The following is a 24,358-nucleotide window of genomic DNA, read 5'->3' on the forward strand; positions in this document are numbered from 1 at the left end:
GAAACCTGCAAATCTGGTATGAAAACTGGGACACAAGACAAAATCACAATCATTTCCTAACAACCTGGTATTTTACTGACTTAAATCATGACCTGTGCATGTAATAACACCCTTAATGTGCATGTGAGTGTGTATGTTTATGTACTTCTGTGTTTGTATACATGTGGATGATGTGGTTTGGCAGAGCAGGTAGAAGAACAATGGATACATAATGTGAACCATCTGTTCTGCAGTGATATATCGCTTTAAGTGTGTGTGTGTGTGTGTGTGTGTGTGAGTGTGTGTGTGTGTACCTGAGTGGGAAGTCGACCAGTGAGTCCAGTTTATCCCTCATGTAGCGGCTGTAGGAGAAGCGTTTCAGATGAACCACCAGCACCGGCGGCAGAGACCACAGGTCCAGCTTCTTAGTGGCCTGTTGGTGCTGTTTACAGTTCGGACAGTACCTTGAGAGATTGAACACACACACACGCACCCACGTTAACCTATGGGACTGCACACAATAACACAAAAGCGCATACTGTACGTATTTGGCATGATGAGCAGCAAACCCAGGATAACCTCAGGAAGTTATTGCTGCATCAACAGTCTTGTCAATGGCTGCAAAAAGTTTTTTTTACATTACATGAAGTATCTTGTGATTTCTACTCATTGTAAAGGAAAATCTGTTGTCCAAAAGCCATATCCCAAAATTCACCAACTACTTATACTATTTTACCAGCCAACAAGTTTTTGAAAGAAAAGGTATGTTCTTTTAACCATGCAGTTAGTATTTCTCACCATGGGTCCTCTGCCCCCAGCTTCTCCTTAGTGGTGAACAGCTCGATGCAGTCCTTCAGCTTGAAGAAGGCCTTCTTCTGAGGCTTGTAGTCCATGCTCTCGTGCTTGTCAAAGTCCTGCTCAAACACACACACACACACACACACACACACACACACACACACAAACACAGTTAGACCAAACACATCTCATGGCACTATTGTGTTAGACAGAGATTGGACATGAAGTCCCAGTGCTAAAATAAACACTTTACTTTGCAGTGGCGTAATTCCAGTATGTTAACTCATGTCTTAACTTATGGAAAAGTACTGTAAGTATGCAGTATGAATGAAAAATCTCATCTACATATACATAATGCAACTACAAAGGTATAACAACACATTCTAAAGTATAATTTTAGGAGTATTATTGTGTACTTACAATACATTTACATAGGTTAAAACATGGGCTAATACACTGGAATGAGGCCATTGTAAGGTAATGTGTTACCTAAAAATGCTTCCCTATAGAAACACAGCCCATTTTATACTGGTAAACATTAGGAGTCTAATGAGTCAATTTCAGTCCCAGAAATCTGTAGTCAACACTGGTATTTATTTTATTTTTTTTCCACCCTGTGACCTTTCAATTACACGACCGTCTCGCTTGTCAGTTGGACTCCCTGCTGCTCATGTCTGGGTCACATTGCCATATTTTGTGGTTCAGTGGTTTTTGCTCTACTCTGAGGGTGTGCACGCTAAAGAAATGAACCATCTGTTCTGCTACAGTAATATATCACCATATATATACCGCTACTGGCTTTACCTCGGCGACGCTCTCGTCAAAGTATTTCTTCTTGATCTCTGGCTCCCAGTCCAAGGACAGATAGGAGCGGTCTGTGGAAGGAGGACAGAGTGTAAATAAACAAATCAGACGAGTTTTCTTCCATTTCCTTCATTCTGTTAACACCGTCTTTCATTCATTCTCTTGTGTTCTTTCATCTTTCTATCTCATTTGATTTGAACTGCACTAGTTTACTTTTTAAGTCTTTTATCTTTTGTATCTCTTGTCTGTACTTTTGCACTTTTTAATTGTAAATCTTTTACCTTTACTGTAATTTTATCACTCTGTAAAGCACTTTGAATTGCCCCAGTGTATGAAATGTGCTATTAAAAATAAAGCTGCCTTGCCTTGCCTTGCCTCTTATTTCTGTCATTCGCCGTCCATCCATTTATAGTTTGGTTCATTATTTCATCCATTTATCTTCATAGTCATTAATTCAGAAACTCAAAATTATTATTGTACACTAAATGAACAAAATATTAGTCACATCTTCCTGATATTGAGTTGCAGCCCCTTTTGCACAATCCACATCTCAGTTGTCTCAAAGCTTAAAAATCCTTCTCTAACTCGTCTGCTTCTCTTTATCTACATCTCCTCCTTTGTGATCGGTATAGATTTAATAAGGAAAAATCAATACAGGATAATGGCTTTTACCTGGATTCACATCATCAGTGTACTTCACGAAAAGAGCCTAATATTTTGTACATTCGGTGTATTTGTCTGTGCTTTCATTAAATTATGGATTCATTCATTATCCATTAATGTGTCTGTATCCACCAATTCAGTTGATTGACAACATTATTTTGTTCCAAAATGAGATATCCACCTGTTGAAATATGTGATGCCTACTTCTACTGAATGACAGCACAAAATTAAAACAAATTACACCACTTTTTGAAGAATAGGAGATCATTTAAATCCTTGTTGACAAAATTATAACACTTTTGCTTAATGGATCCTCTATGTTTTGGGGATATTGCATGATGAATTTGAGGATTTTTTTTTTTTAATGGATATATAGTATTTTGGAACAGAAGTCCTCATCTTTTCCCTGCTTCAGCCCCAGCGCCTACCACTGAGTCGGAGGTGTCCCTCATCGAAGCGGATCTGCCTGGTGTCCTCCTTGATGAGGGAGAAGTCCGTCTTGCCCATGTTGTTGAACTGGAATGTAAAAAGTCTCTTTTTGTTGTGCCCCGCCGTCTGCTGGCCTTTGGTGGAGTTCTCCGGACCAACCACGCCGTTCTCCAGTTCGTTGTCCCCGCCCACCGAGTCCTCCGATTGGCTGTTGTCGTTCTCAGAGGGCAGCTCCTGATCCTGACTGGACTCGTCGTCCTGCTCGTCAGTCTCCATCTCGCCTGGAAGAGGACACGGAGCAGATTTTAGAGCTTTTACAGAAAGATGACAAATAACTGACATTGTATTAGTTATTTATTTACTTATTATTTATTTATTTTACACAGACCGCTAGACCATAAAATAGAAAACTCTGGTATATTCATAAAACAAACATTACAGGAAAACTTTACTTTGCAGTTATTCTATGTTTAACAGATGTTTGCTGACAAAATGTCTATTGCTAAAGGAGCTTGTCAGCGAGATTAGTGGATCTATGCATGCAGAAGTTGACAGTGTGTGTGTGTGTGTGTGTGTGTGTGTGTGTGTGTGTGTGTGTGTACTCACTAGGCGACCCCTCCTCCAGCAGTCCATTGGTGGCGTTGCCGTTGACAGCATGTTGCTTGGTTGTCTGCGTCTCCTCACAGTCCTCCTCGTCTTCCTCCACAGCAGAGCGCACAAACCGGCTGAAAAACACAAGATCATTCTCATTTACTGCAACTGCTTTGCACTGGGGCACTGCAATAAATAATTTATATTTTTTACAACTGAAAGCCTTTGTGTGGATATTCCCTGTTTTCCGAACAGTGGATGCACTCAAAAATGTCTCTTTGCTCTTCTTTTTACTATATACGATTGGCAAACAAATATTTTTTCACGCTTAAAATTCTACAATCTCTGGGGGAAACTGTCTAAGGCGGCCATTTGTTAAAAAACTCTTCTGTCACTGGCCCAAACAAATGTGAACACAATTTTTGTTTTTCAAATTTAATGTTATCTATATCTACTCTTAACCACATGCCTTAATAAAGCAATAAAAAAAGCAATTTTCTGTCTATCTAGAGCTGGATTCAAAAGCTTACCAGTCACTTTCACTCCTTTACAAGCCAAATTAAATGTTTAAAATAGAACCTCGAAGTGATGGTTGGTCACCTGCCAAAGTATCTGGTGGCAATTTCCCACAGTGAATATGATCCAGCGCTGGGCGAGATAAACCTACCAGAGGCGTAGGAGCAGCATGTTGTAGAGCTTGTCTTCGCTGAGCGTTCTGGGGACGGTGATGAGGAAGGGCTGTCCGAACAGCGGCGTGCTGGTGTGGTTGTAACCCGACTGCTTGTACTTCTCCCTTAGGTGCACCGGGATCACGACGTGGTCCGTGTCCTCCAGCCGGTTCACCGCCACCTCAAACCTGCAAGGACACAAGAATGGTCAGTCTGGGTAAGCTGCAATGTAAATTCTTGTCTCTTATTGCACTTTCTCACAAGGGTGGGATTACATTTACTCACGTTACTGTGATTGAGCAGCTTTTTCGTGTGCTTGTACTTGTTTTTGAGTACTTTTTAAAGTCAGTTATTTAAGTACATGTTTGCTTAAGTATTGTACTTTGCAACATTTTAAATCACATCTATTACAGCAACAGAAACTGGACCAATGTAAATTGGACAAATGTGGAGCCATTCACAGTGAACGTTCAGTCAGCAAAGAAGAGAAGAGTAATCTGGCTTTAAGTTGTTTGTAGAGCTGCAACGATTAATCGATTAATCGATTAGTTGTCAACTAGTAAATTAATCGCCAACTATTTTGATAATCGATTAATCGGTTTGAGTCATTTTTTAAGAAAAATAAGTAAAAATTCTCTGATTCCAGCTTCTTAAATGTGAATATTTTCTGGTTTCTTTACTCCTCTATGACAGTAAACTTAATATCTTTTGGTTGTGGACAAAACAAGACATTTGAGGACGTCATCTTGGGCTTTGGGAAACACTGATTGTCATTTTTCACCATTTTCTGACATTTTATAGACCAAACAACTAATCAATTAATCGAGAAAATAATCGACAGATTAATCGACAATGGAAATAATCGTTAGTTGCAGCCCTAGTTGTTTGTGCACTTTACTTTGTAATTTTTTACAATGAAAAGAATCTAGATTGAAGTCTGTACTCTCATCATTTTAGAATTGCACCGAACAGATCACAGCTTCTTAACAGTACTTCAACTTGAGTAGGATATTTTAGTACGCTTTCCACCCCTGGTTTCTAATTATTATTCGCTGATTAATTTCATCCACTCAGCCACACGGGCTATCAGTCCATCCACCCACCCTTCAATCTTCCAACTGTGCTATACTTTCTATTTCAGTCAATCACATGAATGCCGTCTGGCTCTGATCAAAGTGAAAATAATCCGCCTGTCTGGTCAGCTCTGCCTTGACACTCACACATAGATGTCATCTCTCTCCATGATGCTGCTCAGGTTCTCGTTGGTGGCGAAGATTCGGTGGAAGCGGTGGTTGTAGATGTCTGTTACAATCATCTGGGGGACGGGGAGTGTTGGAGAGGAGGAACACACAGTCAGTCAAGAGAAAAACCACAGTACAACTTCAGAAATTAGAAACCTGGAGGTTGACTAGAGTACATTACACATACCAATAGACAGGATCTGATGTAACTATCCCTTGGCTATTTAGTAATGTAATATTTGGAATTTGTAAATACCAAAGATTATTCAAAATACAAATCAGGCATTATCATATACTGAAAATTCAGACCAATATGCAATAGAAATGCTTTTCCAAACCAAACTGAACTGGTATGGGATTCCCAAAAAGTCTTCCTGCATTAGCCCCAAGATCATCTTTGAGCTAGGGTTGCACTGATACCAACACTGCTATCAGATACCAGGCTAAAATAGGGTATCGCTAACAGTGAACTTCCTGATGCTAATATCCAATACCAGGAGACTCATGTAACGTGTCAAAAATCAAAGCAAGACATGATTTTCTGCCTTTTTCTAACATAAAAGTATGTTCTAGTGATGGAAAAATAGACTGTACTTTGATTTTTTGTCCTCTGTCCCCCAAACAATGGTCACAATTTTTCGTCCTCTTTCTTGCGTAGTGAGATGTTTTTATAAGCCCTTTGAGGTTACTTGGCACCTTTTGCATTTCTTTTCTTCTCTTTTTGTCTAGCATTTTCTTTATTTGCACACACAAACTAAACTTAAACCTACTGAAATCACTGTACAATCTATTAAGATGAAAAGGGATACAGCACCCCGCCCCCATAGCTGCTGAAACTGCACTGGAAAGGACAGTTTGGAAAGGGAATAGCCTATTTTGGGCTGTGCAGTCTAAGGACAGGTCAGCGTTATAGTGTGATGGCTAATAGGAGTTCAGGGTTATTGACTAGAGCAGAGCTGAGTGTGATTTTTTTACCTTCTCAGCAGGCACCCCAGACAGGCTGGAGAGGGAGGTACACAGGTCAGAGATGTAGCCCACCTTGGGCACGGTCAGCTTGTACTGAAACGGGAAGAAACGTACAGAAACACACGGCTAGATGAAATCTTCAAATAAAGTCATTGTACTACACTTTGGAAATATGTCTGAGATATTTTCAAAAACCAAGATGTAAGGACAAACAACTACCCTACTGCATGGATGCAACGCATTCATTCACTTATTTTATCTCGTTAGCTAGGACAATCCATTAAAGTCACAAGAAAATGGCTGTTTGATGGCGTCTTGCTTCTATAATACAACGCATTTCCAGTTCAGGATGTCGGGACTGTTCAAAAGTTGGCGGATTGGACGAGAACAAACTTGGAAAGTGACTCAGTGTTGTGCAAATAATCTTGAGCTGTCACAAATTTTGTATTCTTCAAAATGAATAAACTCCATTTTTAGGAATTTTTAGGACCATACTGGTACGCCAAGAAAATCACGAAAACCACGAAAAAACAGCATTTACTAGGAAGGAAAAGTAATGGGATTGTGGGAAATATGAGAAAATAAAATGTTGTAGATTTTTTGTTAGATATTGTTAAATATGTGTACGTTATGATGCGGAGAACTCATTGCTCAATTTAATTCTCCAAATATAATGTGTCACATAATCTCATATGGAATCGGCTATGAGGCTTTGTGTTTCACCTGTGTGGGTTTGGCCAGAGGGTCCAGTCTGACCAGGTAGACCTCCAGTGTTCGCTCCTTCTTCATGGGCAGCGGCAGCGTCAAGTAGCAGAAAGGGTCAAAGGTCACGGAGACCTTGGCGCAGACGGGGCACACCAGGGTCGACTTGAAGAGGCCATGAAAGATGTCCACAATGATAGAGTCGTTCCTCTTGATGTGGTTCTCCCACGCCTCCTCCGCCACCACCTGGGAGACATGAGTGGGCAAAAAAAAAAAAAAAGATATTTCAAGCAAAGTGAGTACAAACCGCCCACAACAATACACTGAAAACATGGCAACAGATGATAAGACAATTTGATAAGAGCAGGCGTGCCTCGTTACTCCCACCAGGGGAGACGAAGAAAAAGACACAACACTGAACGGTTTAAGTAAACATCAAGCAAATAGCCTGGTCGGGAAATTAGATCCTTGTGCAACCATAGAAAAACTGTACAATTTATACAATAATAATAATAATCTAAATAAAACAGATACAATTTAAAAAGATGAGGTAATGCTGCATATGAGAAAAGTTATATTTTCCTACTTTAGATAAACTGATCACTTGATCTATCTGATTAAGTGATTCATTCATTCAGTCATTAACCAATGTTAAATATTTTCTATTTTAACATTTCAGAATTTTTTCAGACCTTAATTCCTTGGATGGATTAGAAGATTCTGTTCAATATATTGGATGTGGCACATGCATACGGTTACTAGGCAATATGACAACTGGGGCATCACTTTACGGCTACAGATTATTCTTTACAGCAACAAATACCCAAATAAATGCAGTGACAGTCTACATAAAGTGTAGTACAAACAGTGGCTAAGCAATATGACAAATAAAACATTGTTCGATAGGTGAAGATAATTGTTTACACCAACAACAAAAAACAAACTATGTGAAAAGACAGTCATAAGACAGACATAAGTGTAGTCATATATCTTATCAGGACTAAACAACAGCTTTCTTCCATTCTTTCCCATAGCTTTTGTCCAATTACATAACATTTCAAGACCTGGAGATGATTTAATTAACTTTGTATATACTTATCAAAGATTTCCCAGACCTGTGTAGGATCCCTGATTAACTGATCAGTTGTTGGGCTCACCTTATCAGGCCTGCCGTCAGCGTCCTTTAGCTGGATGTAGGGCTTCTTCCTGATGCGGTTCAGATCCTCATGGAGGCCGTCCAGCAGGAAGGCCAGCAGCTCATGGGAGTCCTGCTGCTGGTAGCCCGAGAACTGGGGGGCGAAGCGGCCCACCTGGGTCTGGAGGGTGGAAACACATATGCATATTTAAAAAATGAAATGTGCAGGGGTGCAAACGCATAAAAGTACATCATACATTCATTCATTCATCAAAAAAGAAAAAACAGCAAAGAATGGCATGATGATGTTTTTCCCAAGATCAGATATCCATCACCTGAAGAGAGAGAGACGCCTACTCTTAAAACATGATTGATAGTAAAAATTAAAACATACTCTGATGCTTTTCTTTGGGCAGTCCATTCACCTTTAGTATTGTTTTTCTTTATTTAGATAGTGAGAAAGAGGGAGAGAAACAGCAGTAAATATTGGACTTTTAGACCCATTGCACAATCGTTTGGCTGCCAAAGACTTGGACTATCCTGCACAGGCTGTTTGGAGAAATTTGATTGACATTTTCTGCTTTTGTTGGAGCTGTAAAAAGATGGTCCGGTTGACTTCAATAGTTTGGGAGAAGGCTGAAATTAAACTAAGGGGGCTGACTCGCTGTGTGTTCGGAGATCCTTCGAACTTCAACGGAGTGTCAGCTGGCACCGGGGTGAGTAGGATAATGACCGAATTTTCATTTTGGGATGAACTACTCCTTTAACAACTCGACTATCTCTGTGCACAAATGATGGTATTTTTTGTAAGGATAACAGGTAGCTTAAGTCCTTGGTTGACAAAATGATAAAGACTTTTACAGACTGGATCCTCTATATTAAGATAAAGATACTAAAAAATAACCGTATCTTTTTCAAAAATGTATATACAGTGCTTTGGAAGTGGAAGTTGAAGTTCAACATACAGATAAAGCTGAGCTCATTGAAGGTTATTGCTTCTCCTGCCCAGGTACCAACGCCAAGGACAGAGGATGCAGAGAGTGGAAGGAAATTCAGCCAAAGTGTGAATGAGGCAGTAGTTACCTTGAAAGGCCTGGGGGTGACGTAGCTGTATTTTCCCGACCACACCTGCTTGATGAGCTCGGCGTAGGCTTTGGCGATCTCCCCCTTCATGCCCAGCGGATTGTCCTCATTCAGCTCGTCTGTGTATTTGTCTTTGAGGAAGTACTCCGTCAGCGGAGGGATGTTGCTTAAACACTGAGGGGGAAAACAGAAAACAAAATGTTATCTCAAACTGAAAAAATGATGAATAGGAGAGGATCAGTTCAGGCTTCCTATACATTCTCTGTTTCAAACTTCCACGTCATTTTCCAGACTTTAATTAACTGACAGGATTTGAAGATTTAGATCAGTGTTCAATATGGCACATGCTAATAGTGACTGCGAAATATGACTGTCAACTACGCCGTATCACTGTATCTAAGCATTATAGATGCAGATATCATAAGATAAGATATCATATCATAAGATGTGATATAGTAAAGGGTTTACAGCTACATAAAACGTGCGGTCATATGTGTATCAACAGTTACTAAAACTCCAATCTTTTTTGTGCAATTCTCAAACTTTTCAAGATGTGAAAGTTATCAAATTCAATTTCCATACTGTAAGAACTCTGCAGACTTAGCTGAAACAATATTGAAGAAACGACTCAACTCAAAGGAAAAAATCATTCAGCATCTAACGATGGTTCAAAAAGGTATTTGAAAGTTTTGGATCACATTTGCCAGAAGTATACATTATAGCAGAGAAGGGTGTAGTACAGTCCTTAGCAGTACAGGGGATCTTTAAATAGTTCTATGCTCCTGTTCAAAGTTTCGCTCAGGTCTCTCCCAGAACCACAAGTGCCCTATATTCTGAGTATTTTTTCTTTTCATATGGATGGTCGCGCATATCCTTTTTAACATGACTCCAGATAGAGAAGTAGTTCAAGAGTGAGTCCTGGCTCAAAGCACAGATCTCCTCCACATTTCAAAATCCCCAAATCCCCAAACTCTTCAAGACTTGGAAAGTAACAGAACCATTTTCCATCCTTTCCCAGACTTTCCTGTGTAGAAATCCCCAAAGGCATGTTACCTGCACAGCAGAGTTCATGAAGCAGGTGTTGCCCAGGTTGGAGAGTCCACAGAGGCCCGAGCGCTCGCTCTGTCTGCCCTGGTCTGAGTAGTCATAGCTGTTGCTGTATGGGTGGTAGGACGGCAGACTGTAGCTTGAGTTCTTCACACTGTGCAATAAAAACACACACACACGCACAAATAGACATGTTATATACTGCTGGATACCTGGTTGTCAAACTGATACAAGCACAGATATGCTAGAGAAGACACTAACGCACACACAAATCAAACATTACTACTTCTACTTCACTAAAGTTATTAATACATTGAACAATGCACTATGAGAGACCACCAGGCAAACATACAGCTTTGGCTACCTCTGCTTCATCTCCTACCCAATACCACACTAGAGCACCAGACAATCAATGCTGTATCCAGAGAGCTTAAAGCTAGGCCCCCCCCATGGCAATCAGCAGACCTCTGGGAGGGCTGCAAGGCGGAGTTGGCGGTTTCTGGCTCCCACTGGTCGAGGGAGGCAGCTGTGACGGTGGTGGAGACAGTGGCCTCGCAGTTCAGCACCCGGTCCACCCTCCGGCTGTCCAGCTCCACCGCCTCAGGCCTCAGGCACCACCAGCAGCACAGGAGCATGGCATCTCCGCCCTGCCCCGGCCCGCGCCGGCCCGCATTTCCGCGCAAAATACAAAAAGACCCGCAGCCTGGATGGAGTTCGGTTCGGGTCCGGCGCGTGCAAAGCCCGGTTCTGAGAGGCCGGGGAGGAAAGTCCAGTCTCCACTGTTGAGTCCCAGTGTTACCTCAGCTAAACCCAGTCCAGCTCCAGTAGCAGTGCAAAGATAGTCCAAACCAAGTTTAGGCCTAATTTTGCCTCCTAAGTCCAGTGCAGCCCTGTCCTCTGCCACGACCCAATAGCCCTTAGTAAACAAAAGAACCGGCTATGATGCTAACAAGCACACACACTCTCTCTCCTTCCCACATACAAAGATCTAAGTGAGTGAGCTGGATGGATGGCAAGCTTAGAACTCCCTAGCTAGAGCCAAGTGAGCAGCTCCTTTCCTCTCTTCTCCCCCCTTTCTTCTTTTCCGGGTTGGTTTGAATGTCATCCTGCCACCCTCTCTGACTCAGATCCCTTCCCCCCTGTCCTGTCCTGTCCTGTCCTGTCCCGTCCCGTCCGCTGGTCTCTGCTCGGTCCTCTGCTCCTCCCTCTGGCCTGCCTGCTGCTCTCTGCCGCTCTACTGCTACCAGCAGATATTTATAGCAGCATCAGCAGCAGCAAGGATGCTCAAGACTACTGCTACCGGAGCTAGAGGTGCACAGAAGGAGAGAGAGAGAGAGAGAGAGAGAGAGAGAGAGACAGAAAGGGGGAGAGGGAGAGAGAGGGAGGGGGACGGAGAGGAGGAGGGAAAAGAAGAGAGGCAGAGAGAGAAGGGGGAGGGGAGGACAGAGCGAGAGGGGGGAGGCTGACAGAAGAGAAATGAGATGGGGATGGAGGGAGCAGCTGATCCACTGCATCCAGCTGAGGCTGCAGTATTCACAGGCCCCACTCTCCCTCAGTATCACTCTACCCCTCTCTCTCTCTCTCTCTCTCTCCCTAACGCACACATACACACACATTGACACACTCAATCTTGCTCAATCTCTGTATCTATCCCCCGTTTCTTACGCTTGTGCACACATTCTCTTTCTTCCACTCTAAAATACACCCTTTGACTCTCTTAGCACCCCCTGTGTCTGAGTGACACACACTCTTTGACAGTCTCACTCTCTTTAATATGCCATGGCTGTCTCTACCGGCGCCTTAGGAAGAGGAGCCTAAATAAATAACTAGGACCTGGAGAGAGCGTTGGTTTCATCGCAGGGGCCGGTGTGTGTGTGTGTGGAGGCAGGCGATGAGGGGAGCAGGAGCAGATGAAATGTATTCTGAAGGTCACTTAGACTGCAGAACATGTGCATTGCAACAAGCTCAGAGGGAGAGGAGAGGTAGAGAGAGAGAGAGAGGTAGAGAGAGAGAGAGACAGAGAGAGAGAGAGGTAGAGAGAGAGAGAGAGCAAGCAAGAGAGACAGAGAGAGAGAAAGACTAGTACTGCCTGCCAGAATCTGGGGACGCCGCCTCAGAAGAGACTGACACTAAAGGCTACGCTGCTACAGTGTGTTTCAACTGAAGCTAAGCCGACCAGGCCAGAACCGCACAATCAAAAAGACATGCCTTACGTAATGTGGGAGCACTTAATATTAAAGAAAAAAAAAACTGCCCCATGCATAATTCAGAGAAAATGATGGCGCTGGCAGTACAGTGAGCCAGGGACAGGAGCAACTGGGAAGTGAAGATCCAATTTCCCCAAGTCACCCGCTCTGTGCATTCCACACATCCACCAACACTACAGACAAAGATGCCACTGCTATCATACAATATAATGTAAACCTGTGACAATGACATAATGTGCAACTCTGGGTCTATGCTCCGAACCAGACAAAGGTAAGTAAATGCCAGCCTAGACTACTGCGAAACAATTATGCTGCTGCTGTGTTGCAATAGTTTGATTTTCTTTTCCCTGGACAGCAGAGAATCCGTATGAATGTAAAAAAAAAAAAGAACAGGCTCAGTTCATTTCAGCTTTTTATGCGTCAATATTGATTTTTTTTTTTTTTTGGTGACTGAGCTTGTGGCTATTATATCTGCATTCCAATAGTGTTAAGCAATGAGAAGCAGAGAGTCTATATCTAAAAAGGCACACACAACACATACACACTCCAGCATGCAGTAAATCACACACACACAGTGGAAGGAGGGGACAGTAACGTCTATTGGACAGGACAGACTAAAGCTCCACCCACAGTGGAGCAGTGCTCTCCAGCACAGGGCTGACAGGGCTTCTGGGTCCCATGGCTTTGGAAAAAACTCCTAAACTTTGGCTACAGCGAATTCTTCATCTTTTTTTACCTCATATTTATGTCGCTGTCAATGTCTATGGAGAGATGTTGGGCTGAGCTTCACCTCGAATGACAGGAAAAACTAGGCTGACCTGGTATTTGAGATGTTTGAGACCACAGAACATGTCTCTGTGTGGATCTGGACCGAAATACCCCAAAAACACTAAAATCAGCTGTGCCTTTTGACTGAGATGTAACAAAAATTAGGCTTAAGATGCTTTTGGGAAAACTCTGCACAGTTAAAAACAATTCAGGCTTCTGAAAATATAGGCTAGCACTAGGGCTGCACAATTACTCGTAGATAATCTTATGTCGTGATTTTAGGTTTCCAGGATTAATAATCATGTACATATTTAAGTGTTTGTTATATTTTCAATTCCCCTATAATCCCAGTGTGGTATATCAAGCACTTCCATCACGCGTAACCAATCACAACCTTTGGAATGAGCAACGTTCATCCATGTGGACAAAACAAAAGTTAAGGTGGAGAAGCAGGCAGAGAAACCTTACACGGACCAGCTTTGGAAAAACGTAGCGACAAGCAAAGTGGAAAAGATTGGTCCAACGGTACAGAGTAAAATCCTTCTCCCGAGTCTTAACGTGAAAAATCTGTTGCAGTTCCTACAGGTGGATCATCGTCTGTCATTTGGAGATACTTCAGTTTTGAACCAGATGACGACAAACGAGTACAGTACAGATTATGTCTGCTTTAGGGTTGTAGCTGTACCTCAAAGTAATATAGTAGTAATTATTTAGTATTTGAATATTGTAAATAATTACCACAATAAGAGGAACACAGAAAGCGTGAAAACTACTACTAAAGAAAAAAAGTAAAAATATATGCTAAGGTGTAAAAGTGTAATTAAATAATTTTGATTCCTGAAACCAAGACAAAAAATTGTGATTGATAATCGTGATCAAAATATTTAGCAAAATAACCCGGATTATCATGTTTGCCGTAACTGTGCAGCCCTAGCAAGCACCATCAATCAGTACAGCATCAAATTAGAGATAGAGCATTAACTGACAACGACCTGCTGACTAAGCTACCCAGAGGCACCCATAGGCCCGTTTTTAGAGAGCACTGCTGCGGCTGAAGAACACTCCAAAGAGATCAATCCCACGTAATCCCAATCCCCCTCCCCGATATCAGCTCCTGCAGCTGAAACTGCACTGTCAGGAGACCACCTTGAGCCCCGAACCCCAGCCAGAGATAGAGCTGTCCAAAACAAAGCTCTACAAGCTTCATATTGGCATACTGTAAACCGGCTCATTAACTATGACTGAATTTATGAATGAGTGTAAAGTGAACAGAACAAAGCAGTACAGAAAAGTACAGAAAAGAACAGAAACGAAAGAAAACAAAAGAAAACAAAAGGCCATTGATTTTAGAAGAACATCACATCCACTCTGCCAGACAATTATTAAAGGTCAGGGAGTGCAACTTGTTCAGAACTACGAGCATCTTGGCACCGTTATTGACAAAGAATTGAGCTTTGAGAGCAACACAGAAGCAATTTGTAAGAAAGGCCAGCAAAGATTATATTTTTTGCAGGAGCTTAATGTTTTCAGTGCTGACAGAAAGTTGATGGTACAACCCACACTCCTTGTACTTTTGCACATTTTGCACAAATATCTCTTTGCTCTCTCCTTGCCTATCCATTGTATCTGCCATAATTCATCCTTTTTAATTGTATTGGGATAAATATTTGTGTATTTGTATTGTATCTGTGTTCTCATTATGGCTTTATTGTGCCTTGCTGTGAGCCGAATTCCCTTTGTGGACAATAAAAGTGAACTGAAGAAAAGAAAAGAGAAGAAAAGGGGGGAAGAAAAGAAAAGAAAAAAGAAAACATGCAAAAAGTTGATGTGATCAACTTGAAGCGGCTTCAGTTATGCAGCTTTCTTATGGGATAATACCGTTTTGGAGGTTGTGGTGCCTCCCATTATATGTGACTCTCCAGCCAGGTTTGTGAAAGTCTAGGCTCTATCTCTGGCTGCATCCCAGCCCTCCCCCCAGTCTGCCATTCACACCACTACTGGGCCTTACTTCCTGCTGTTGAAGCTGCTGTTATGATTGTTTGTGAGAGATGAAGGCGAGATCTTTGGCAAAGCAGAGAGATTGGAAGCACCAGATGACCTTCAAAAGATAAAGAATAGATCATGAGTTAGAGAGGGGGGGGGGGGGGGGGGGGATAAGGAGCTCTCCGGAAAGGCGTGTGAGGGTCAATTAAACAAAATCATGAGATGAGTTAAAGTATAAACAGAGGGATATGTCAGCAACAAAAGGCCAAGCAAACGTGGTAGATTGAGGCAAAGTCATAGAGAGGAGAAATTTTTGAAGATGAGGTGCCGTAGTGACGTAGTAGCAAAACTTCAAAAAGGGGCTGCACAATTAATTCTTTCAATTTCCAAATCCCAAGAAAACTCAACTTTCAACTTTCTCAACCTTATTCAAGGGAAAGGAGTTTAGGAAAGCTTCCTAGACTTCTGATATACGTCTATAACAAATATATATCTACAGCAATTCAGTGATTTATATATTATTTTTTTGCCAATATTTTGCAGCCATACTGCTGAGAGGAGAAAGTAAAGAACTCGACAGCTGAAATCCGATACAGCCTAGAAAGAACTTGCTCTCTATTCCTGTGGCAAAATACAACTCCTTCCCTCAGCCAAAAAAGATAGAGACGCGCCGGAAGATGTGCCATTCACTCACTTGGGTGCCGTGGAGCCTCGGGGCCATGTGCCATCCTCATTCTTCTGCTCTATTACAAGAACCTGCAGGAGAGGAGACAGGGAAAAGACTAAATCGGCAGCTCAGAACAAGAATGGTTTCCATCTGCATTCACAGTAGTTTAGAGATATTGAGCATTCAAGTTTTCTCATCCTATATAGCATTTTTCATTTTGAGGATTCACAGTATTTTAGAGGTTCTGAATGTTGACATACTATGTAGTAAAACCACTGTGGTCTATTTAATTTCAGTCATCTGTATCCTGAGTAGTGTGGAGATCTTGAGCGTGTTTTCACATTCGATATAGCAAATCTTTAAGTTTCATTTTTATCCTTAATATAAATTTTGAGACTGCAACTTTGGGTAAATGTTAAGACCCATTTATAGCTACACTGAATAAGTAACTCTGTTTTCACCAAAACATCAGATGATAGATTGATACTCCAGGGTTAAAAATAGCCATATGACATCAAGGTTATCAAGAACCCAGGGGGTATGAGAATGAAATAAATACTGAGATAATTAAGAAACATCATCAAGAGACAATAAGAGAGGGAAAAAAACACAAAGCCTACAGTTGCACATCCTATTTTATGAAATAGACCTGTTTGGGATTCCCATACTTGTACTGTGGATGACCTACCATTGATTTCTCAAAAGCCACTGGGAGAACAAACAACCTGTTACTGCTGCTGCTAAAATATGCGTTTCCTCTACAAACTGTAGTTGTTTCCACTGGGCAAAGACAGGGAGCCGGATGGATCCCGTCCACTGGCCCACTTAGTGAGGCTTTGTCCAAGGCAAGCTAAAAAGGCCCGACAATCCTCTGGAACAGCTGCCGGTGAATGGAGCGGCCCTCCGACCTAAAGCCTGCTGGCCCATTGTGGCCGGTTGTCTAGATTAGTCTGGGATTGTAAAGAGACTGTGTGCGGCTCTGCTCAACTCCCAGGTGGACGCACTTCACATGCTGGGCCAAATTCCACAAGTAACAGAGGTTAAGCGTAGACCAGGACATGTACATGTAGATTTTAAACCAATGTCGTTCAGCTGATGCTCTTATCCAGAGCGACTTAAAGTGGGTGAGGAGGTAGAGGATCACTGCCTCACATAGCTGCTGACAGACAGATGTGGGGATTGAAGCTGTGACCTTCTCATTACGGGACGGTCTATTTTACCACAACACCACCTTGCGTTGGTAACTTAAATAATCTGTGACATTTTCATATAAATACATTTCCGTTTTGCTACTCTCTTTCACTGATTGAGAGAATATAATAGTGATTCAACCTATAGCCAGTTCATGAAAGCTTCTACATTTGCCGTTCTGAAACACCCGGTGTCTGGTAGGTCTTTCCAGGAAAAAAAAATCTTTGGGCCCACAGGAAGTGATGTGTCTTATGTCACTGGAAGCAGCAACAGGGGTTTGTTTGGAATAAACAGAAGAAGAACTGGGGAGTTAGTATGAGCAGTGATAGCCACCATGGCTGAACAGACAAAGAAAAGAGCGCCACCTACAGAAACTCAAACTTCACAACAGAAAATCCAAGGAAAGAGATGTGACAGTACTGGACACACTGTTTGATTGACAGGTGATCTCTGGGAAGTGCAGTGCAGAAACACTACAGCAATGAGCGCTGAGCACCAAAGATGGCGCCATAATAAAAAAAGTCCCTGGTTGACAAAATAATATCATTTTTACTGACTGAATTTTAGAGATCTTAGATGATGAGCTTGATACAAATAATTTTGGAATAGAACTCTTCACATTTAGTAATCAACTTATTAAACAACATCTTAATCCACAATTAGGAATACAAAAAAAGAAGCCGAGGAGTATTTAAATAGTCCTCACACAGCGATAACGTGGGATGAAGCTACATTAGTCCCTACCTGTCCTTGGTAGAGGCCGGCGTCTTGGATGGTGCTGTCAGGTTTGTTGAGAGGCTCGAAGGTGTTGCTCATGTACCTGTTCCACAGCCTGGTCTCCTTCTCGTCGGCGATGCTGAACAGCTTCCTCATCTCCTTCTCTATCATGTCTGCAGCACAGGGGGCAGAGTGAGGATCATCAACACTTCAAATAAATGCATGATTCTTTTTTTCCATTAGCCCTAAAAATCTTCCATTTCAAAATGTCATACTTATTCCAGACCTTCATTTATTGATGGCTTTCTGGTCAATCTTTTATGTGAAGAAGGCTAACAGTGTATGGGCAATAGCTGTAGCTGAGGATTACTCTTCATGACCTAATTATCACAATGTGTAAAATAACAGTGTGTCTATTACTACATTAAAATGACCAAGTGACAACATTCTTTGCATACTTTTCCAGACTTTGCTGTACAACTTTTCAAGAGCTGGAAATTTTCAAATTCATTTTCCATTATTTTCCCAGACATGCGTAGCAAGGCTGCATTTTTACATCTTGTGAAGGAGATTATTTGTGATAGTCTTGATGTTTTTGAAGAAGCAAATACTGCTTTCCTGTGTTGAACCGTCTCTGTAACTGACATGAACTACTTTGCCCTGCTGCGATGAAATGGCTTATAAGCATTAAAAAAAGAATTTGATGACACATGCTGGGACAACAGTAGATCTAGAGGCTTACCAGTGTGGGATTATGCCTCCACTCTGTGTGTGTGCTTGGTGTGTGGGACGGGGTGTCATAAAAAAATATATATACCTATGGGTATTGTAATGACTTTTGACATCAGTATCGATTTTGAGGAATCGAAATTAGTGAAAAGATTCCAAATGTTGAATTCTACCCACGTTACGTACTTGTTTATGTAAGTTTCTATAAAGAACTCCATGTGAGTATTGTGTGGTTCTCTTTAGAAAAGCAGACGGCATCTAAAACCCATTCACTGAAAAAACTTGCACTCTGCTGTATAATGCAGTGGCCATCAACCCTGTCGTGTTTGTTTTGAATGAAAACCTGCATACTTTTGGGGCAGGACGGCACATGGCTGATGGCTACTTATATGATGAAATGTGCTTTCATTCAACACAGAGGTAGTGGGGAAAAAATTACCTGATTTTGAGTTTGATTTATCTGTATCTAAGTTTGCTATGATATCCCACCCAGACATTTTAGTGAGGAAGACTGAGTCTAAGGCCGAGTAATATCTCCCTCACATTTTCAACAGAGCAGTGTACATGTTTGCGCAAACATTACACAATTACTCAACAATAATGTGCCCTACATGTGTAATTGTTGCTTTGTGTGTGTGTGTGTGTGTGTGTGTGTACAGGTGTGTGTGGGTGTATAAATCCTCTGTGCCTCAGAGTTTGGCCGTTCTTGTGGGAACTCATGGGTCTAGCGCAAACAGTTTACAAAAACGGTTGAGGAACACTTTTGAATACACCCACGTCATTTACCAGACCATATAATTTTCCTTATGTGTATCCAAAATTAAAGGGTCGCCTTATTTCACAAATTAAACAAAGAGGTAAATGAAAAGTCATTTTATAGCTATACATGCCAGTTATTATGGTATTATTCACTATAATTAGGTGAACAGCAGCAGGGCCCAAAATTAAGACCCATCAAGTGCCAAATGGCGGTAAAATTTGTCTTGGCAGATAAATCAACAAGGGTTGATTTTTTGGTCTTTGCCTGTTCTCAGACTTTGAAACACGGCTTCAAAATGCTCTCTTAAAACTTGAATTCTGCTGAGCTTCATGATGAACTGAGCGAGCAGGTTATAAAATAAGTCATATATATTTCTATGAAAAATGTATATTCATTATTTTTCGCTAAACAATATTCTTGTCAAGTAATTTATTTGTTTACCAGTGCTTGGCAGGTGAGTGAAAAGGTTCATTTGGGACAGCGGGTAACAGCAGTGAGTGCGGGGCGTTCGGGCTTACCTATCGTGTCGGCTTTGCTGAAGCGTCTGGTGACCACGTTGTCCATGTTGCTGTCTTCACAGAGCTTCAGCTCCGTCAGGTACACCTCCACCTTGCAGTGTTTCACAAACATCCCCTGTTCAACCACCTGAAAAAAGCAAGGGGTTTGAATTAATCGATTTATTTATTAATAAAGTGAGTTCATATTTAATTCATGATTAATTAAATAAGCATATACTTAATGAGTAATATGCAAGTGTTTTCAATATTAAATGTATGTAATTATATTAGCAAATATAATCACATTCCTACTATGCAACAATGGCTCTAATCAGAGACACACAGGCATTAATTTTAATGACTTAAATTCAATGCCTTATCAGGACAATGTAAACTAATTTACACTATCTTTTTTTAATATTAACTGCATTTTTAATATGTGTGCTATGTTAGTTGACTCCACCAAGACAAAGCTGAAAACTTAACACATAATTTAGCGACTGTTACATCCTAAACCAAGAAACAAGCCGTGACAGAGGCTATCAAAATCAAAGATATCCCCCTTCCTCTCTGGCTCTCACCCTTTATTCACCGTACAACTCACTACAGCAAATGAAAATATAGCATAGCTGTTGTTGACTGTCATGATACAAAAATGGCCAACTCTTTAGTGTTAACTATTAGCAACATTAGCTGTCACCAGAGCGGGATATTAACACCAGCCCCCAGCTGGTTATTCTTTGGCTGTGACCAGTAAGCTTGTCTGCTCTACCGGCCATTTTGGCAGGTACCCCTTCAATATCTGGAGGGCCTATTCTATTCTGAAAATCTAGCCGTCGGGTAAAACAGTAAAAGTTGGCTGGTGAATGTTGAGATGTTCCAGCCGCTGTGTCTAATGGACAACAAAGTTAAGTTTCCTGCTCTGGTTGCCCTGATAAGAGCAAGTCAGAGAGAAGTGCCTAAATTAGCAGCAGCGCGTGGAAACAGCTGAGGGGTCCCAGCCTATTTATTTCACAGCTGAGCCCCTCCGTTACTGCCTCCCCCCCACCCCAACACACACACACACACACACACACACCACCACCAACCTCACAATGTCCCGGTGAGCTGTAACGACCATGCACACACACACACACACGCTCAGCTCAGATTCACCCCCGCCCTCCCCTTCCCGAACCCCAATCCCCCCCCCCCAAGCCCATCCTGCCCCTTGCACAATACCCATGTGTTTCTGACAACACAGAGCAAAAGCCCAACTCCTCGCCAAACTCTGGCAGAATTTCTCAAAGTAGAGCCAAGCCAGAACTGTTTCAACCCCACCCCACCCCCCCCCTCCTCCCATCCTGCTTATCTCTCTCTCTCTCCCTCTCCTCTTAAAAGCTCTGACGCTGCTTCTCTCTCAGTTTGACCTCAGCCAGCATTCCTCCACTTCAAAAAGCAAGGACGCGTAGGAACACTCCGCCGGTGTTGGCCATCAAACGCGAAGATGACAAAGCAAGGAGCCACAGCGTCCAACCTGTGACTACAATCCTGCTAAATCCCTTAAACGCTCGTGCAGCCCCCGCACCTTAGGATGACAACCCCACAAAAGTGAGAAAGTGTAAAAAAACACAGAAGAAAAACTAATAATGAACCTCCTGCATGTTGTGTCTCGCAGATCGCTCCATGTAGCTTTTCAGTCATCCAGAACGTTGGCTGAAAATAGAAACCCTGTGGCCACCCGATACGTCCCACGACATACATGGCAAAATGGGAGGGTCGATGGAAGGGGAGAAAGAACGAGAGTGCGATAGAGAGAGAGAGAGGAGGAAGAACCCTATCCAGCAGCCATGATGCCATGACTAGCGAGATTTGAAGCTGGGATTCACGCAAGTACAGTAGGGCCTGTGCAGTTAGAAATAGCCTCCATGAAGTATTCCAACGACAAACCATCTGTTAGCACACACACAGCCATTCAGCGGTTTGTATCACTATCCCAAAACTTGTCTGAAACTACTAACTAGCCCCGAAAGGAATGAATGTAATTCATGACATGAATGAATGAAATGCTCAGTCAAATGAATGAAAAGCTATAGCATTAGCACTTCCTTTTCATGAGCAACAAAACACTCCAATATATCACATAATATCAGTGTTCGTTTCCAGCTCCTGTACACGGTAAACCTTTATAATCGACAAATCACTTACATTCTACAGTATTCTTCTTATGGTGTAACCCAGGCCTAAAATTAGACCTTGTGCCTACCGGTGTTGTGCAATTCTGATTGTTATAAATGTGGAATGAGAAATAGCTGAGCCATATCAACACGTATCAAAGAAAAGGCTGAGGCTGGAATGTGAGGCACATCATGCCTGGGATTCGGCTTCAATCATGTGCTCTAGACGTTGATTTAGATGGATCAAACTGATGTTGTGATATGAAATAGTTCTCCAATATCAACCACCTGCGCCCCTTTCTGCTCTACACTGAAAAATGGTGATCCATAACTCAAGTTCCCATGTACAGCGGTGTTGCACTCCTAATATCCAAAATTCAAACAGCCTTATTAGCCTATATCTCTCCCGTTACAACTGACAACAAGTCATGCCACACTCCATAGAAAATAGCAGCTAATGACCACATCTATTACAATGCATCTCGTAAAACCATCCCCTTGGTTCGCTGGTGTTCAGTTTCGACCAACAACCAAACCCTATTGGTTCTGCCATTCATGTAGCATTGCAGCACACTCTCCGTCCATCAAATCCATTCAGGGTCATATGCTAATGAGGGAAGCCTTACCTTACGTGAGATTGGCTCCTGACCGTCTGTCAATCCGTACCAGCTGACGAGCTTGTTCCAGCCCTCCGTCGGGACCAGGATGTAGTCAAGCTCATCGATGAGGTGCTCCTTGATGGCCAGCACATCACCATCTAGAGGGAGGGAGGGGCAGGAAAAAGACAAACAAAGAGAGAGAGGGGGCAGATTCAGTGGGAGCTAAATACCTAGTCATTTTCACTGGTAACCCTCAATTGACTGTCTCACACAAAACCACACAAAGAAAAAAAGTATGCTGGAGAGCTTTCTATGAACCCCAAAAGAGGCTACTCTATACAGTCAGTCAACAATGTCTTTTTGTTCTCTTTTCCTCTGAACTCTATTTGTTGCTACTTCCAGAACTATTAGGCTAAACTGACCTGGGGTTCCTGGTGTGGTGTGAAGGTAAACTACTCTAAATGAAGCCTTGCAGTGTCCTCTTGTGCAGCGTACTGTGCTACACACAGTACGCGTGATATATCCCATATAGTGATATGAAATCTAGAAAGGCAAAGGTTTGTCTGTCTTACCTCTGAGAAGGCCAGAGTTGTCAACAGGTCCCGGGTAGACATTCTGGTCCCCCATCTGGTATTTGTCCCAACTATCAAATCCCACATATTTCTTCCACTGTTTGAACCAGTGACTGTCCACCAGGTACCTGAGGAGAATAGAAGTAACAATGCTTCACCAATTGGCAACAGTCTGCTCAAGCAAGATGGGGTACACCTGTTCACTTGTTGATGGCACATGGTATTAACTAAGGGTCTGTGCGACAATTACAATGTTTATTTCTACAGGTTGAATGGTCATACTAGTGATGCTTAGCCAGCTGAGGTCTACCTTACCACCATCAACCCAAACAAATCAGGCTTTAAAAGGCAAACATAACACGGATTGATCGTTGTAACAGTAGCACCGCTGACGCTAAGTGAGTTCAGGTTGCTGCTTGCCTGGCCAGCTGGCTCTGTGATTTTGACAGGTGCTTTTCCGACTCCGCCCTGCCGGAGTCGACGGATGAGCTCACGGGCAAACCACTTGAAGCTTCGCAAGCTGGCTAGCTTGTGTTAGCTGACTGGCTAGATCAGCCAAACGCAATGTAATCTAACTGAGACCGTGTCATCAGAGGAAAAGCAAAATGGTCTTTAAGAAGTATCAAATATAATCACCAGAATGCAATATTTGTGGAATATGTGGAATCTAACGTTATTCAGTGACAGTCTCGTAGCTAGCGTCAAGTTAGCTATCGCTAGCAAGCTTGTTAGCTGCCAAGCTGACACACATGAAGCTGACAGGCTAACGTTAGCTAGCTCGTAGCTAACTGTCAACACGGCCCGTCACCTGCGCTTTCCAATCCTTCAGGACTTTGACAGCCTCGACGGAGCCAGCCGACGGCCGCATAACAGCTTCGAAAAGTTACAGCGAAAGTCTTACCAAGTGTCTCCCTTTCTTAGCTGTGTTTTCAACAGTGCCGCGACCTCTCCTCTCTGGGTATCCAGATCAGCCGCTCCTCCTTCCGCCATCTTTCCTTAGACATCACCCGTTGCATGGTGGGAAAGCGGGGCGTCACCAAGGCACGTAGAGAGCGCCGCACGGTATTTCAACCAATCATCAACTCACCGACAGCACGGGAGAAGCGTGACACCCAGTGGTAACATCATTCTAGAAAAAGGTCCAAAATTGCTCCATCATTCTGACCGCACAGTTTTATTGAGGTCCAAGAAAGTGAAGAGTCTTTAAAAAAGCGGTGTCATTCCCAATACATTTCTTTGTCCAGTTAGGGACATTACATCCTGTGTTGTATTTTTTTTTTTTACACAACTCAACATGTGGTAATGCAAGGGTTAAAAGACTTCCAAATAGATACACTTTAGACCCTAGACCCACATTTGATACAGGTTTTGTCCCATGGACCCCATCTGAGAAGGTTTTTGTGTCC

The 24,358-nt window shown here is 42.3% G+C and overlaps 1 protein-coding gene across 5 annotated transcripts in view; it reads right to left on the reverse strand.

Moving 5' to 3' along the window:
* Window positions 1-23,948, reverse strand: part of LOC139638089 (ubiquitin carboxyl-terminal hydrolase 15-like) — a 29,866-nt gene extending 5,918 nt beyond the window's left edge. For 2 of the 5 annotated variants that reach the window (XM_071512120.1, XM_071512118.1), the window contains exons 1-19: window positions 23,854-23,948; window positions 22,953-23,080; window positions 22,408-22,538; window positions 19,647-19,773; window positions 17,667-17,812; window positions 15,759-15,820; window positions 15,090-15,179; window positions 10,113-10,260; window positions 9,060-9,233; window positions 7,999-8,157; window positions 6,863-7,087; window positions 6,149-6,232; window positions 5,153-5,247; window positions 3,932-4,120; window positions 3,280-3,398; window positions 2,673-2,954; window positions 1,582-1,652; window positions 778-893; window positions 294-443 (exon numbers count right to left, since the gene is read on the reverse strand). In XM_071512120.1, the coding sequence (XP_071368221.1) occupies window positions 294-443; window positions 778-893; window positions 1,582-1,652; window positions 2,673-2,954; window positions 3,280-3,398; window positions 3,932-4,120; window positions 5,153-5,247; window positions 6,149-6,232; window positions 6,863-7,087; window positions 7,999-8,157; window positions 9,060-9,233; window positions 10,113-10,260; window positions 15,090-15,179; window positions 15,759-15,820; window positions 17,667-17,812; window positions 19,647-19,773; window positions 22,408-22,538; window positions 22,953-23,080; window positions 23,854-23,942 (2,585 nt within the window). In that variant the 5' untranslated portion in view covers window positions 23,943-23,948. Of the gene's footprint in view, window positions 1-293; window positions 444-777; window positions 894-1,581; window positions 1,653-2,672; window positions 2,985-3,279; window positions 3,399-3,931; window positions 4,121-5,152; window positions 5,248-6,148; window positions 6,233-6,862; window positions 7,088-7,998; window positions 8,158-9,059; window positions 9,234-10,112; window positions 10,261-15,089; window positions 15,180-15,758; window positions 15,821-17,475; window positions 17,536-17,654; window positions 17,813-19,646; window positions 19,774-22,407; window positions 22,539-22,952; window positions 23,081-23,853 lie in introns of all 5 variants that reach the window. The other 3 variants (XM_071512116.1, XM_071512117.1, XM_071512119.1) reach the window with 3 other exon arrangements.
* Window positions 23,949-24,358: the final 410 nt, after the last annotated feature.

The sequence above is a fragment of the Centroberyx affinis genome, unplaced genomic scaffold (assembly GCF_046629955.1).
Source record: "Centroberyx affinis isolate AG114_WGS23_722 - 3 ecotype Tasmania unplaced genomic scaffold, CSIRO-AGI_Caff_v1 ptg006103l_1, whole genome shotgun sequence".
NCBI lineage: Eukaryota > Metazoa > Chordata > Actinopteri > Beryciformes > Berycidae > Centroberyx > Centroberyx affinis.